This window comes from Oryctolagus cuniculus, chromosome 17, assembly GCF_051225735.1.
Source record: "Oryctolagus cuniculus isolate XC-2025 breed Fujian yellow rabbit chromosome 17, ASM5122573v1, whole genome shotgun sequence".
Taxonomy (NCBI): Eukaryota; Metazoa; Chordata; class Mammalia; order Lagomorpha; family Leporidae; genus Oryctolagus; species Oryctolagus cuniculus.
Genome location: NC_142883.1, coordinates 17824859 through 17841464, shown reverse-complemented (window position 1 = coordinate 17841464; position 16606 = coordinate 17824859). Strand labels below are relative to the sequence as shown.

The 16606-nt window shown below is 57.8% G+C and overlaps 1 protein-coding gene across 2 annotated transcripts; it reads right to left on the bottom strand.

Annotated features, from left to right (window-relative positions):
- Positions 1–250: 250 nt before the first annotated feature.
- Positions 251–11378, bottom strand: LYZL6 (lysozyme like 6). 2 transcript variants are annotated; one of them, XM_089316895.1, is made up of 5 exons: positions 10450–11378; positions 3849–4061; positions 2862–3020; positions 1644–1722; positions 251–581 (listed from the first exon to the last, which is right to left on the bottom strand). In XM_089316895.1, exons 1-5 carry the CDS (start codon positions 10490–10492, stop codon positions 512–514), a joined length of 564 nt encoding a protein of 187 aa, XP_089173021.1. In that variant the 5' UTR covers positions 10493–11378; the 3' UTR covers positions 251–511. The 2 variants fall into 2 exon arrangements, with proteins under 2 accessions (XP_089173021.1, XP_089173022.1); XM_089316896.1 differs by lacking the exon at positions 3849–4061.
- Between the last annotated feature and the right edge of the window lie 5228 nt (positions 11379–16606).

The following is a 16606-nucleotide window of genomic DNA, read 5'->3' as shown; positions in this document are numbered from 1 at the left end:
TATTTAAAAAAAAAAAAAAAAAAAGTTGGTGTTGGAGGCATTGGCTCCCAAATCTGTTTCACAGCCATAATAGTAGACTTCGTCCCGCTGTAGGGTTTGTGGACGCCTCTGCCTCCCACCTGGACTAGGGGCACCCCAAGAGCAACAGGCTTCACCTTCCTTTTCTAGCACCCAGCACACTCCTCCTGTACTAGGTGCTCAGGCTCATGTGGAATTAATAATGAAAATATTAACACACTCTGCACAAGAAATGTTTTAATAAACCAAAAACAGAAATCTCTTTATCACGGTCCTCTTGGTTTGCAAATGACAGACAGGAACCAGGGGACCGGGGCCTGGATGGAGCCCGGAGGAAGCCCGAGACAACTGTTTGTTGCTGGGGCTCTGGGCAGTGTTTCTTGTAAATGGAAGGAAAGAGAAGACTATGAAGTGGAGGCCAGAGGGGAAGACGTAAAGGATCCCCAGGCGAGGACCGGAGTCCTGGGACAGCTCCCCCGCGGGTCCCCCTGCTTCATCCCAGGCGGCATCCTGTCATCCAGTAGGAGAGTGGCCGGCCTGCGCAGTGCAGCCTCCATTCTACCCTGCAGAGAAGAAACACCTGGTTCTCACTCGCTGCTTAGGAGCGTCTCCACACACACGGCCCCGTTCTTAACCATCTGCCTTCCGCAGAGCAACGCCCAGACTCGCCCAGTGCTCGCCCCGGGGTCCGTGGGGCCCGTGGTTTTGCCTTTCAGTTGCCCTCCTCTCTGGTATTTGCCTCTCCTCCTGCACTCTGTATCCCTGTGAAGGGGGCGGGCGCTGTTGGACAGAGCTGGGAGTTCCTTGGGCAACCATTGACTCCCCCTCCAGGAAAGTTCAGCCCTAACAGCCTCCAGTGTCTCTTCTTTAAGGTGCTTTGAGTCAGAAAAGCACCTGCCTCCTCCCACTCTCACAGTCACCACACTCACCTGTGGAGACAGCCATTTACACTATTCATACATACAGTTTGAAGCTCAGAAAAGTGGCCTCCCCCTGTTGGTGAGCTGACAGCCCCACATTTTTAATAGAAAATACAGGTATTGCCAGTTATGGCGACAGCCCTTAGGGCAGCCATGATATTGCTTAACTCCTCCCATGCCTGCAGCTGATTGGATCCAAGAGGAACATGTGGTCTAAGATAAACCAATCAGACTCTCCATTCCAGGAAGTAGGCCTGGGACTAGCAATGCTGGTGGTTGCCTAAGGTCTTCAGCCTTAAACTTGGGGCACCTCGTATCTGGCTCGTGGACTAAAAGCACAGAAAGCAGTTCTGTGGAGTAGTGCAGCAGATGCGCCATGAGAAGCTGAAGTCTGGGTGCAACGCTCCTGGCAGCCCCCAGCTCTGTTCCAGCCTCCCCCTGAGGCCCAGCCGCACCCCCAGGGCCGGCTCCGTGAGACAGCTCGTCCGCTCAGAACACGTTTCCCTGGGCTCACAGTGTTTTCTGGTAGTGCAACCAAAAGAGTTTCATCGAGGAAGCAGATACCCCAGGCCTTGTAACGGAGTTCCAAGTTTGACCTCCATCCTACACTTGTCTGGACGGCTGCCGAGGAGAGCCCATGAGTCTCCGCCCACGGCCGCTCCTTGGGGATTTGCCCACTAGCTTAGCCCCGCCACGTCCTCTCACCAGTACTTCATGCCCCTTGACCCGGACACAATCTTCTTTGCGCAGCTGATGGAGGAGAGCAGGTTGGGGCTCAGCATGTCTGAAAGGGAGAAGAACACTTGTGAGTGTTCCCAGGGACTGGGAGCGAGTCCAACATTGGCCCTCCAAGCAAGGGTCTCTGCCGCCCAGCAAAGCCTCCCTCCCAGGGGCAACCCTACGACTGTGGCTGGAGCTCAGGGGGGCTGGGACGGGGGCGGGGGGAAGGAGGGGCAGAAAGTCCTGTGTGATCAGGGGACTCTTAAGGCGGAGGAGCCCCGGGATGTTAGAGCGTGGAGGCCAGCGAGGGGCAGAGGCTCCTGGGTCCGCTCTGACAAGGGCAGTTTGCACTTGACCATTAGCTGGAGGCAGTACCACTCAATGGTTAGAGCTGAGCCTTCAAGACCATCCGTCTGACATTCAGTGCTAGTTCTCTCTCAGCCTCAGTGTGCTCATCTGTAAAGTGGGGGTCATCGTCTCTACTGCATGGATGGAATGAGCTATACCTGTAAGGAATGTCAGCTGCTGAGGGTATTCTACCAAGCCTGGCTGCTCAGAGCATTTCTGGGTTCTGCTCAAGGCCTCTGCAGAATCTCCTACCTGGGTGGGCTTTTGGGCCTCTGCTTAGTGAGGGATCCCCTGATTCTAGGAGCCATGCCTGTTGGGGCATTCCCAGCAGTGGTGGGGAGGGAAACCTGTGAGCAGAGCCTGCGCTCCCCCCACCCCCGGCCTGGGCCCTGGGCAGACCTTGACAGTCCTCGTGGCCATCCACCCCACCCAGCCTGGGCTCTGGGTAGACCTTGGCCACTCCTCTCCATCCCCCTGCCCCAGCCTGGGCCCTGGGCAGACCTTGACAGTCCTTGTGGCTGTCCACGCCCCCAGCCTGGGCCCTGGGCAGACCTTGGCCACTCCTCTCCATCCCCCCGCCCCAGCCTGGGCCCTGGGCAGACCTTGACAGTCCTCATGGCCGTCCACCCCACCCCCCCAGCCTGGGCCCTGGGCAGACCTTGGCCACTCCTCTCCATCCCCGCCCAGCCTGGGCCCTGGGCAGACCTTGGCCACTCTTCTCCATCCCCCCGCCCCAGCCTGGGCCCTGGGCAGACCTTGGCCACTCCTCTCCATCCCCCCGCCCCAGCCTGGGCCCTGGGCAGACCTTGGCCACTCCTCTCCGTCCCCCCGCCCCAGCCTGGGCCCTGGGCAGACCTTGGCAGTCCTCGTGGCAAAAGTTTTCTGTGTGGCTGTGATAGTCGTTGCACCAGAAGTGGCTGTTGATCTGGAAGATGCCGTAGTCAGAGCTGCCATCTGCGTTTTCGTTCACCTTTGAAGTGTTGAACTTGCTTTCCACAAAAGCCAGGCACAGCCCTTAGGATGGGGAGGAGAGGGTCAGGCTCTCGTGGGGACCAAGCTCAGTGAGAACAGAGGTGGAGGAGAGAGGGAGGTGGGGAATCGGGACCAGGGAACCAGGCCCCAGGGGCTAAACGGGGCCAGAGGGCTAGTAGCGCCGGGGCCTTCTCTTGTCCCTCCATCTACCCACCCACCCATGCCTTCGGCACTTTCTAAGCACCTACTATGTGCCAGGAACTGTGCAAAGCCCAGCGAGGGACATTCAGCTGGGCCACACACAGGTGCTGCCCTCCGAGAAGGAGACGTGCACCTTCAGAGACCACAAAGCGCGATGAGGGGAGAGAGTGCTGGGGGACCGTGTGCACACGTTCTGAGCCCAGGGGAGACAGGCCTTCCACGCAGCAGGAGGGAGGCTTGGCCCCGGCTGTTCCCTGCGCCTGGAATGTCCTTTCCCACACAGCGGGATGCCAAGGTCCCTCTTGCATCCAGCGCTACCCAATGTCACTTCCTCAGGGAGGCCTTCCCTCGTGTGTCACCTGGAATGGCATCGCCTGGCACTCTCCTTGCTGCCTTTTTCCCCATGTGTGTCACCACCAGGCAGCTCTGTGTGTGTGTGCGTGCACACGCATGTGCTAACTGTGGCTCGCTAATCCTGGAGTGTGAACACTGTGAGGGAAGGGACTCTAATAGGTCTGTAGCCCCAGCACCTGAAGCAGTTCCTGGTACATAGTAAGTGCTCAGTTAATAGGTGTTGAGTGACTGCCCGTGTTGGGAAAGGCTTCTTGGAGGAGTGGGAGAGAAAGACGGCCCCCCCGGGCACGCCCAGGCGAGGAGGGTGGCACTCACAGTCGCTCAGGGAGTAGCCCTCAAAGCCCTCCAGCTCCTGCTCATGCAGCACCTTGGCCAGGTCACAGCGGTGGATGATGAAGGCCTGGTTCACCACCAGGAGGCAGCTGGCCCAGGAGAGGAGTAGCGGCCCCGCCATGCGCAGAGGGAGAAGGTGCGGCTGGCGGCTTCTGGGTCTTGGCTCACAGACGTCCCGCTGAGAGCCTGGGGGAGCTGGGGAGGCCGCATCCCTCGCTCACGCAGTGCTCACCCCTTGGCTCTTTCCACTCTCTCCTCTCTCACTTGTTATTTTGTGTATAGTTTTAATACAGAAAATTTTAGACATTTAGAGAGAATCATGAATCTCCCTGTACCCATTTCCCAGATTCAACAAGCAAACGCCAAGTCCTGTATACTGTCCTCAGTAGGTTCTCTTGCCACGGGCACTCAGCTCTGGGCAGCCTTTGGGTATGAGGCTGGGGAGTGAGGATGCCAAAGCAGGTGGTGAAAGCCATACTTTGCTGGCATCTGGAACTCGTGCCACACCGGGGCCAATCTTTTCCCAGCCCCACGTCCTCAGATGTGTGGCCCTTGGCTCTCTCCGAAGGCAAGACCCCCCCCCCCCCCCGGAGAATCTGATGGGTTCCCTGGAGGTTCTCCTCTTTTGTTTCCATTCAGAAAGCAAGTAAGAGTGATCTGTTAAAAATAACCCAGGGGCAGGTGTGAAATAATAGGTTAGGCCACCACGTGCAACATCAGCATCCCATATGGTCGCTGGTTTGAGTCCCGGCTTCTCCACTTCTGATCCAACTCCCTGCTAATGCACCTGGGAAAGCAGCGGGAGTTGGCCCAAGTGCTTGGGCCCCTGCCACCCACAGGGGAGACCTGGATGAAGTTCCAGGCTCCTGGGTTCAGCCTGGCCCAGCTGTGGCTGTTGTAACCATTCAAGGAGTGAACCAACAGATGGAAGATCTCGCTCTCTCACTCTCTCTCTCTCTTTCTCTCTCTCCCTCCCCCCTCTCTCTTTTCTCTGTAACTGCCTTTTGAGTAAATAAATAAATCTTTTTTTTTTTTTAAGAGCCTTCACTTCTACCCAGTGTGTGTAGTGAAGATCAAGGGCTCTGGATTCACACTGCCGGCTCTCAAAGGCGGTGCTGCTGTGTGACCTTGGCCATCACACTTGACCTCTGTGTGCCTCATTTGTAAAAGGAAGGTTCGCTAATACCTGCCTAGCAGAGCTGGGGTCATGGAATGACACAAATGCCCAGATCCTGGTTTCACACTCCCCACAATAATGCACACTGGGAATATGACAGGTTCCTGGGCTCGAGCAGGAAGAGGCATGAGATACGTCTGGACTATCTTGTACCAGACAGTCAAGAAGTGCTCAAAATAGGGAGTGGCACATGTCCAATGGACCTGAGAGCCAGCTCCGAGGGATGCCCAGTGGCCGGCCTGGGAGCAATATTTTTGGTCAGTTTTTTGGAGTCGTGCTGTGCAAAGCTTACATTCGGAAGTCATCTGTCCCCCAGAGTGTCCTGTGCTGTGTTTGAGGGTGCCCGTTTCTTCACGTCTTTGCCAGCACTGCTGTTACCTGTTTTTTATGATCGGAGCTTTCCTAATGGGTGCCAAGTGCTGCCACCTGGTGGCTTGGCTTTGCATTTCCCTCATGCCTTCCAATGGCTCATCTTTGAGGTGCCCATCGATGGTCTGGGCATCTTGGGAGAACATCTCTTCCCCCTGTGCACGTTTGTAACTGAGTTATTGGTCTTTTAATGGCTGAACTGTGAGAGTTCTTTGTATTTCCGGATACGAAGCCCTTATCAGGCCGTTGGCGGGGATCTTCTCCCACTCTGGGGGGTGCCTTTCACCTTGACGTTCTTCCAAGCCCAGAGTTTGGAATTTGGATGACACCCGTTCATGTCTTACGATTCTTCCTTGTGTTGCTTGTGCGTTTGGTGCCCTCTCTAATTAATGGTTTCCTGGGTAACTGGGGGGAGGGTAACTTGATCATGGAAATAACTGACGGTAACAGGGGTAACCCATGGACGGTGCCAGGGCTCTGCGAGTCCATTACTGCAAGCCGACAGACAGACGAGGACAGACGGAGCGGGGTGCTCTGCCCACCGCCGAAGTGCTGCCCGAGAAACAGCCTTTCTGAAACTGCCTTAGACTAGCTTGAGCTGCTCCGTCTGAGTGGCGGGAGGCCAGGGAGTCTCCCCAGAGACGGCAAACCGAGGCTGGGAGAGACAGTGAACATTCACATGGGCCCGGGGACAGCAGGAGAGGGGAAGCCCCGGGAAGGCAGTGCTCTGGCCGGGCTGCGTGGCCTCTCGCCCCAGGGCACGGGGATGGACTAACCGACCCTGTTCTTCACCTTGACCGCTGCCCCGACAACAGAGACGGGGATACTTCACTCTTGGGGCCCTGCAGCTTCTGCCCGGCCACCGCGGCCTCCCTGGCAGGCTCGTCCCCCCCTTGCACCCCGGCCTCCTGCTCTGTCTCTGCAGACTCCGGCCACTGCAGCCTGAGCTTGGTGCCATTCTCTCACCTCTCCCAGTCTCCCACCCCCAGGGTTCCCAGTGTAGCAAAGAAAACGACCCCGACCCCGCGCCCAGTGCCCAGCAAAGATGCAAAGTGGGACAGACACCAGCTCCACCCTGGTTCTGCCGGTTCCCTGGGGCAACAGGGGGCTCCAGCTGTGCCACTGAGCCCCTTCCCACCCCCTTCCACCACTTACCTCTCTCCCATCCCTCTCTGCCCCCAGGTCCCAGGCGGCCCAGGGCTTCCCGTGAGGGTCTGCACAGCAAGGCGGTTGGGGTAGAAGCCTCCTCTTCCTGCCCAACAACACTGCAGGTGCACTAAGCTAACAGATCCTGTGTTCTATGGAGGTGGGAGTGCGGGGCCACCCAAGCCTTCTGGAACCCCGGGTCTGTGACGTCATCACGTTCTTGGACTGGGCTAACTTGCACCATGCAAGCTGGCAGTCAGGTCTGAGGAAGTGGGCGGCCCATGGACCCCTGGCAGGACAGGACAGGGCAGAGGGCACCGCTTACTCCGTCTGCCCCCTCCCTTCATTTCAGAGAGCAGGGGGCTGGGTGGGCCTGGGGGGAGCCCCTGCCCCTGTGCCGTTTTCATGCCGGTGGGCCTCGCAGGGCTCTGTCCGCAGGCAGCAGGGGATGCCCATTTGGAGTGGGCGCTCAGTGCAGTAGTTCAGCTTCTTGCAGGAAGTTTGAGCGGCACAGGCCCAGAGGCCGGGCAGCTTCACACGGTGCGGATGATACAGGGGCCAGGCCTCGGTGCAGAGGCAGTGGGGTCTGCGCTGGATTCAGCCCCAGAACTCGCTGTTTCTGAGCCCCAGATGCCCGCTTGCCCCTCCTGCACTCCTGAGGTTCAGTAAACATGGGCAGAAGCCTGAGCTGGCACTGACACCTGCTGCCATCATGGTCTGCATCGGGCTCGCCGCCTGACAACCATGCCCTCCCCACAGAGGCCAGAACAGCCCAGTATCGTCGTCACCAGGGGAGTCTGGGAGAAGTCCCCACCCCGTGTAGCAAAAAAACAGGTGGGAGAGAGGAAGTTTGGCGGCTGGCGGCCACCTGGTCCTCTGACAGAGACGGGCAGCGTCACACAGAGAGGAGGCAGTGAGGGTGGCCCAGCACATGGCGTCCTGGGATGGGAAGCTGGGGGAGCAGGGAGGGGTACTCTGCGGCGACCGCTGGGTGAGTACCGTTTGTGGCCACGATTCTCCAGGTGCCTCGGCTGACTGTGAAGTGACCGCTGTAGGGTGAGAGCCGGGGCTGGAGAGGCTGCCGGAGCCCAGCGCCGCAGCCTGGGAATTCAGTCCCTGCAGCTCAGAACCTCACCAGGACGCGGTCCGCACCCACGCTGGGGTCCAGGGCTGAATTCTGCACGTGCAGCTCGGGGCAAGAGGACAATGCGGCCCCAGCCTCTGGGTCCAGATGTCCCCAAGTTACACCAACAGACTGGTACCTAAGTAGACTCCATCGATAACAGCTGGAAATGCAGATGGCTGGTTTTAATTTCTAAACATTTATGCATTCGTTTGTTATATTTTTACTCATTTGTTTTTTTTTTTTTTCCCCTGTGGAAGGCAGAGAGAGAGACAGACAGACGAGAGAGCTCCATCAGCTGGTTCACTCCCCAGATGTCCACAATGGCTGGAGCTGGGAGCTGGGAAACTCTGACCAGCTCTCCCACATGGGTGGCAGGGACACAATCACCGCCTTCCCCGGGTGCACAGTAGCAGGAAGCTGGAATTGGGGGCAGAGCTGGGATTTGAACCCAGGACTCCAATGTGAGACACTGGTGTCTTTTTTTTTTTTTTTTTGAAAGGCACAGTTAGAGAGGGAGGGAGAGAGAGACATCTTCCATCTGCTGGCTCACTCCCGAAATAGCCACAAGGATCAGGCTGAAGCCAGGAGCCAGGAGCTTCTTTCAGGGCTCCCATGTGGGTACAGGCGCCCAAGCACTTGGGCCATCCTCCACTGCTTTCCCAGATAGTAGCAGGGAGCCAGATCAGAAGTGGAGCAGCTGGGACTCAAACCAGTGCCCACGTGGGGTGACAACGTAGCAGGCAATGGCCTAACCCACTACGCCACAATGCCACCCCAGAGACACCGATGTCTTAACTGGAAGATCCAATGCCTGTCCTTGAATTTAATGCTTGTTGCATATATCTGGGTACCCTGTTGATGCATTGACCATGTTGGGATCAGTAATAAAGCAAAGATATGCATAGTTCATAAATAATTAAAATAATGCCATGAAATTTATTTATCTTTTTTTCTCTTTAGCGAAAGTATGTTCATCAAAAATCTGTGTATATTGGGCCGGGCGCTGTGGCACAATGGGTTAAGCCACTGCCTGCAGCACCGGGATCCCATATGGGTGCCAGTTCAGTCCCCGGCAGCTCCATTTCTGATCCAGCTCCCTGCTAACGTGCCTGGGAAAGCAGCAGAGGATGGCCTAGGTGCTTGGGCCCCTGTACCCACGAGGGAGGTGCAGATGAAGTTCCTGGCTCCTGGCTTTGGTCTGGCCCAGCCCTGGCCATTGTGTTTATTTGGGGAGTGAACAAGTAGATGGAAGATCTCTCTCTCTGCGTCTCTGCCTCTGCCTCTCCCTCTCTGTAACACTGCCTTTCAAATAAGTAAATAAATACATCTTTTTTTAAAAAGTTTCTGCAAAATTAAAACAATTTTTTCACAAATGTTTTCTCAAACTTCATTTGCTTTCTTTTTAATAGGCAGAGTTAGAGAGAGAGAGAAAGGTCTTCCTTTTCCATTGGTCACCCCCTAAATGGCCGCTATGGCCGACGCACTGCGCCAATCCGAAGCCAGGAGCCAGGTGCTTCCTCCTGGTCTCCCATGCAGGTGCAGGGCCCAACGACCTGGGCCATCCTCCACTGCACTCCCGAGCCACAGCAGAGAGATGGACTGGAAGAGTAACAACCGGGACAGAATCCGGCGCCCCAACCGGGACTAGAACCTGGGGTGCTGGCACCGCAGGCAGAGGATTAGCCTAGTGAGCTGCAGCGCCGGCCCATTTTCTTTTAAAATATTGAGTGACTGCTTAGGCGAGCAGTGAGGACATCTGCGTCCCACACTGGAGCACCTGGATCTGGCTCCTGGCTGCACCTCCACGCGTAGGGGACCTTGAGGGGCAGGGGGTGGCTCAGTGAATGGGGCCCCTGCCACCCACGGGGGAGACCTGCATGGAGTTCGTGGCTCCTGACTCCGGCCTGGCCCAGCCCCTGCCATTGTGGGCAGTCAGGGAGTGAATCAATGGATGCAAGTGCGCTGTCTCTTTTCCTCGCAAGTTAATAAATTGAGAAATATCAATTAAATCAAAAAGCAAAATGGAAATTAGAATTCATGTCAGCTTTTTATATCAAAATCATTTCAATAAATCCAAACCTTTTAATTTTTGGAAAGGAACTGTGGGGAGCAACTGGGAGCAACTCGGACTAGACTAAGTTACTGGAATTAAGACTTATTCTATGCATCTGCTCTCCCACAATATGGCGCTGGGAGAGGAGGAAACAGCTTCTACACAGCTGCCTCCAGTTCAACCAATAAACTGTAGGACCTGCTCCTGATTGGAGGAGAGCAGCGTACTCGGCGTGTGGGTAGCAGAGTTGGGATTGGTGGAAGAGGACTATAAAGGAGGAGAGCGACAACATGCACCAGGAACATCTATCTGAAGGAACACCTGTGCAGCCCCCGAGAGAGCCGGCCGGCGGTGTGCGCTCCCCCGCGGAAGTGGGGAAGGTGGAAGGGACGGTAGCCAACCCGGGAAGAACCAGCAGCAAACCCGGGGAGGGCCGAACAGACAAAAGAATAGCGCAGGGTCCTGTGTCGTTCCTCCACGAAGAGGGGGAGCGACATAATGGTGCGGTGACTTGGATAGGAAACCTAGGCAGGGCTTAGTGTCGTTCCTCCACGAAGAGGGGGAGCGACAGGAACATGCCACGTGTTTTATTTAATATTGCAAATCTTTCCTCGATTTACAACTGAGGCAAAGACGGTACTCATCCACAGGTACTCACAAATTCCAGGCTCACAAACAGGAACGCAAAACCGAGAAGAAATCCTGCACTCACCGCTCCTGGAGAAAGTACTTCCCGGCGCCCGACTCGGCTGCATTAGGAGTCTGCGCAGAAGAGGCTAACCAGTTACCTGCCTTTTCTTCTGCTCACAGCCGCCGCCCTCGGGAGCGGCGCGGGGGCCTGACAACCCTTAGATGCAGCTGCGTTTTCTCCGTGGACATGGGCTGAGGTGTGCCGAAGCCCCTCTCTCAGCCGAGCGGGTGGATGTTGAGGGGCCGGTCGTGTTGTGCCGGAGCCTGGCACTGGACTTGCAAAGCCGAAGCACCTGTGGCCCCTAATAATTTACTCCTCTTGTGTGTGGGGTACAGAGCCTGGCAGGGGCTCCTCTTGCTGGGAAAGTATGCGTCCGGGAAGAAGTCACTATAGGAACTGACAAAATGCTAAGGGAACATCTCCTTGGAGTTTTCAATAAAATATGAGAAAAACACGGGGCTGGCGTAGTTGCATAGCAGGCTGAGCTGTCACCTGCGATACCAGAATTCTATGTCAGAGCACAGGTTCGAGCCCCGGCTGCCCTGCTTCTGATCTAGCTGCCTGCTAACGCCCCTGGGAAGGCAGCAGAAGACGGCTCCCTGCACCCACGGGGGAGCCCGGGCTGAGGTCCTGATTCCTGGCTCAGCCGCAGCTGCTGCAGGCACTGGGGGAGTGAACCGGCAAATGAAGGATCTCTGTCTGTCTGTCTCTGTCTCTCTGCCTTTCAGATAAATAGAAACAAGATGAGCTCAGTGAGCGGGCCTGGGCAGTGGGCGGATCGGTTGCTGTGCCCCTGGGCCACGCCTCTGCCTGGCTGTGCTTGTTGGTGGGTCTGCTGTGTGTCTGCCCAAACCGAGCAAGCAGCTGGCCGCGGCACCGCACACCCCCGTGGCCCCTGCGCCTGCCTGCCACCTGAGGAGGTCCCTTCAGTTTCTCCTGTATCTTCTGCTTAGGGCGTTGCACTGCCTTTTTCTTTTCTTTTCTTTTTTTTTTTTTTTTTTTTTAACAGGGAGAGTTAGTGAGAGAGAGACAGAGAGAAAGGTCTTCCTTTGCCGTTGGTTCCCTTTGCCGTTGGTTCACCCTCTAAATGGCCACTACCAAAGCCAGGAGCCACGTGCTTCCTCCTGGTCTCCCATGCGGGTGCAGGGCCCAGCATCTGGGCCATCCTCCACTGCCTTCCCGGGCCACAGCAGAGAGCTGGACTGGAAGAGGAGCAACCGGGACAGAATCTGGCGCCCCGACCGGGACTAGAACCCAGGGTGCCGGCGACGCAGGCGGAAGATTAGCCAAGTGAGCCGCGGCGCTGGCCGCTGCTTTTTGACCTCATTTCGAATGGAAAAACCGATCGTGGCACATTCACACACTGGAATCCGGTTCCTGGAGGGAAGGGCGTGGTCAGATAGCACACGGACACCAGGCCTGGGTTCCAAAGTGGCGATGCCGAGTGAGAGAAGCCAAAGAAGGGCTTGTTCAGGTGAGTCCTTGCGCAGAAAATGCAAACAGGCCTGGGACGACAGGAGCAGACCGGCAGGTGCTGGGGAACGGGTTAGGGAGGGGCAGAAGGAGGGCTCCGCCCAGGGCACAGGATGATGGGTACGTGTGCTCCTATCAAGTGGCCCCAAACTGTCCCATCATATGTGCAGCCGCAAACTGTCCCATCGTACGTGCAGCCGATCGTATGTCAGTTCTTCAGAAAAGGTGCTTGAATATCAGAGAATTGCTATTGTTATTCAAAATATGTTTTGTGAAAAGGCCGCTTGGGGTCTGGCATGGTTGAAACCCCTCCTCACACTGGTTGGGTGGGCTCAGAAGTGGGTATGTGGGGCTGGCTCTGTGGCTCAGTGAGCTAAGCCACTGCCTGTGGCGCCAGCAACCCTTATGAGCACCCGTTCGAATCCCTGGTGCTCCACTTCTGGTCTGGCTCCCTGTCGATGTGCCTGGGAAAGCAGGGGAGGATGGCCCAAGTGCTTGGGCCCCTGCCTGGCTCTGGCTTGGCCCAGCGTTAGTCATTGCGGGCATTTGGGGACTGAACCAAGGAATGGAAGATCTATTTCTCTCTCTGTCACTGTGACTCTGCCTTTCAAATAAACAAATCTTAAAACAAAATGTGTGTGTGTGTTGGGGTCTCCTCCACTTCCTCCACCTTCTGGTCCACAAGCTCATTGCTTGCAGTTTTTACAGTAGCCACTAGAGGGAAGCAGTGACCCATGCACAGGGCCTGGCTTCAACACAGAATTCCCCGCTCTAGCTCCCTAGCCCAGGAGGTGGCATTAGTACCCCATCACACTCAGTGGTAGAGCTGAGAATTGGACCATGGGCTCCCAGATGGCTCCCGACCCTGCCTTGTGGGTCCCTCCACACCAGGGGACCGCCTTGTGACAGCTGAGAGGCTGTCCTGACCTCCGTGGGCGGCACAGAGTGGGCAGGGAGTGGCTGGGCCTCTCAGCTCGCCCGAAACCCCGCGGTTAGAAAGCAAAATGGAGTTCCACCACTGGATGCTGCGGTCTTCCAGGTGTGGCCCCCAGGGCTGCGCGCCCCTGAAAAAGTGAGACCCTGGAAAGGGGGAGGATGGTGCAGTACCCTGGGCCGCCACAGAGGAGGCCTCCGTCGCAGGAGAGGCACCGTGCCCAGGCTGTGCGCACGGCCTCAATGCCCTGCAGAGAGGTGAGGGAACGCGCCTGCACGCAGGGCTTTGAATCCAGGCATGAGCCGCCGTGTGGGCGTGGCCACCACGCTGCACCACTCAGCCTGAACTGCCCTCCTCTGTCGCTCAGGCGTAGCTCCTGTGACAAACTGCTTGGCCTGGGCAGCCGACGGTGGGTAGCTCTGTTTTGCCTCCTGGCGATAAAGCTTGTGGTTCAAGTGAACGGGAGGCACCCGAGGTGGCCGAGGCGTCCCTCCCCGCTGCCCGCAGTCTGTTGAGCGGTTACGATGTGTGAGGCTCTGTGCTCACGTTGCTGTTTTCCTGGTGGAGGTGTTAGAAGGGCAGGTGGGCAGAGGCCGGGAGAAGGAGCTGAGGGGCGGGGGACGCTGGTTTGCAGCCCCGCTGGAGTCTAGCAGGGCACTGAGCGCGAGTCCCCAGGCATCAGACAAGGGCAAAGCTTCCTGGTGAGCACACGATGCCCGGCTTCTCTGTCCCCTAGGGCTGGGACCGGCCCACCTGGGCTCACGCAGTCTGATCCCCCAGCCAAGGGGCCCCTGGGAGGTGGCCTCTTCTGCCTTACACTCTTGTGGGGGAGGGGGGTTGGTGCAAGCAGCTCGTGGGTGAGGACCAAGAAGGAGGCGAGAGTTCACCAGGTGCCCCCAGAGCCCTGTGGCCCCCGGCTTCATTTTCCTGGGCAGAGGATGGGGCTTGGCTAAGGCCACACTGGCAGTGAGCAGGATCATCGCATGTCCAGTGAGTGTTCACATTTCCAGTTGTTCTGCATCAAAGAGCATTTTAATGGCAAGAATAAATCAAGATCCAAATAAGATATTCACGTTATAACTTGTTGCTGTTTCAAATCTCTTTTTAAAAAAGATTTTATTTATTTGAAAGGCAGAGAGAGAAAAAGAGAAAGAGAGAGAGGCCGGCGCCATGGCTCAATAGGCTAATCCTCCGCCTTGCGGCGCCGGCATTCTGTCCCGGTTGTCCCTCTTCCAGGCCAGCTCTCTGCTGTGGCCTGGGAGTGCAGTGGAGGATGGCCCAGGTCCTTGGGCCCTGCACCCCATGGGAGACCAGGATAAGTATCTGGCTCCTGCCTTCGGATCAGCACGGTGCGCCGGCCGCAGCGCGCCAGCCGTGGCGGCCATTGGAGGGTGAACCAACGGCAAAAGGAAGACCTTCCTCTCTGTCTCTCTCTCTCACTGTCCACTCTGCCTGTCAAAAAAGAAAAAAAAGAAAGAGAGAGAGAGAGAGAGAGAGATATTCCATCTACTGGTTTACTCCCCAACAGCCACGGTGGTTAGGTCTGCTCCAGGCCGAAGCCAGGAGCCCAGATCACCATCCACCGGGTCTCCCACGCGGACGCAGGGGCCCGGGCGCTTGGGCCATCTTCCACGGCTTTCCCAGGCGCGTTAGCAGGTTGCTGGGTGGGAAGCGGAGCCGCCGCGACTCGAGCCAGGGCTCTGACGTGGTGCTGCGGCTTGGCTCGCTGTGCCCCACGCTGTGCCCTCGCCTCTCTGAATCCAGACCCCTCCTCCCGCTTCTCTCTCCCTGCAGCTGTTCACCGAGGACGCCACGCGTGTGCCCTGCAGATTCCAGTCGGCATCCTGACGATCGCGAACCCCTGACGCGGTTAGCTCGCTCTCTGCTGTCTTCACTCTCCGTAACTGACAGCTGGACCTAGAAGCCTGATCAGATGGCAATGCGAGGGTTTAGAAGTAGGCCCCGTTCTCCCATCAATGCACGTGTTGTCTAGCGGCCTCCTCTTTGTGACAGTGGCAGCTGCTGGTGCCCAGTGCCTCCACCCGCTGCCTCACTGCGGGCCAGAAGTCAGGGAGCTGGGATCGCCGTCGCTCCACCTGTGCTGGCAGCTGATTGGTCCTGTGACGAGGAGCCCCGCCCAGCCTGCTACGCCTCGCCTCATCAGTGCCGGGAGCACTCTGGGTACAAGGGGCGGGCCCCACCTCCGAGAGGTCAGAGGGGTTGGGGGACTGTCGCCTGCAGCACTGTCTGGCCGAGCCCCACTCAGCCCACAGACTCACGGCCGATAATGCCAAGGGGTTGATAAGGCCCGGAAGCAGGCGTCTTAAACAGCACCAGGACTGACGCCCGGGCAGGGCCTCATCTGGGCTTGCACGGGCGGCGCAGGCCACGGGCAAACGCTCCCAGGAGCGTGTCTGACGCCATCACCCCGCACAGAGCCCACCATCCGCGCGGGTCCCTGACGCCTGTCACTCAGGAGCCAGTGCGTGAGGGCGCTGCGGTTTCTGGATGCCCCGGCGCTGAACAGGCTGCTCCCGGCCCTGACCACTGGGCGATGCTGTGGGCACGGGCCCTGCTGCAGATTCCAGGAAGCCACCAAGGCTGCCAGGCCCCCGGATGGGAGCGAGGGTATGGGTGGGGCATGAGCGGAAGGGGAAGGCAAGTAGCAGGGCTCACTCCAGGAAAGCAACTGGGCCTAGCAAGAGGCAAACCGTAGAACCCAAAAGCCCTCCGGGAAGACGGCGGGGCGGGGCGGGGGGGGGGTCGCCAGCAGGTGGCAAGGTCCCTCTGCTGAGCTGGGTCAGAGATGGAGCTTCAGCTGCAGGATAGAGCAGGCCAGGGCCCTGGCCCTCACACTGGCAGGTGCAAGGATCACGAGAAGACGCCCTGTGTGTTCATTGGGATTCAGTTGCCTTGGAAGGAGTGGAAAGCCCCAAATACCATTGGCTTACATAGGTTAGAAGCCAATTTGCCCGTCATGCCAAGATGTCCCGAGGGAGTCGGTGCAAGCTGACAGGGTCCAAGGGACAGGACAGCATGGGCCCAGGCTCCCTGTCTTGACATGGCGTCCGCCCTATGCTACAGTAGCGCCTGGACCTCGGCTTTTCCAGTCCATGTTCCAGGGAGCAGGGCAGAGCCCGGGAGAGAAAAGAGCGCTCTCCTGTCCTTGGGGCGATTCCCAGAACACAGGGGCCACTTTGCTTGTCCGCTTGGGCCACACCTAGCTGCAAGGGAGGATGAGAATGGATCTTCAGGACACATGTCCGTGGGCCCTGCTCGAAATCTGAGTGGGTGACTGAGTGCTGAGACAGCACCCTTCCAAGGACTCCAGTTAGGACACCAGGCACAGGTCACCCGGGAACCCACAGCTCAGGCCAGGCTGCTGGGCTGTGGCTGTTCGCATCCCTGCTGCCCTCGGTTGTGGGGCGGGGGCAGGATGGGGGCCACATGACTTCAGGTGGCCGGGGTGGGGGGGGGGAGAGGGGAACGAGAGCTGCAGGGCCTGGCCCCAGGACCAGCTCCTGCAGCACCAGGGGCATTCTTCAGTATGACGTCAGCCCAGGCAGATGCCTGCACGGTGAGAAGGCAGGACAGGTCTGCTCCATTGTCAAGGACAGGCACGGATTCAGCTGGGACAGCATCCTGGGGATGACGGGGTCAGGGTCGCAGGCCATCTCGGGAGCAGCGAAGCCTTTTATCTTTGCTTGAAGAGAATGGCTTTATTGTTACGTGAGAAGAACATGGGCACAGAAACGCTCACAAATCGTAAGT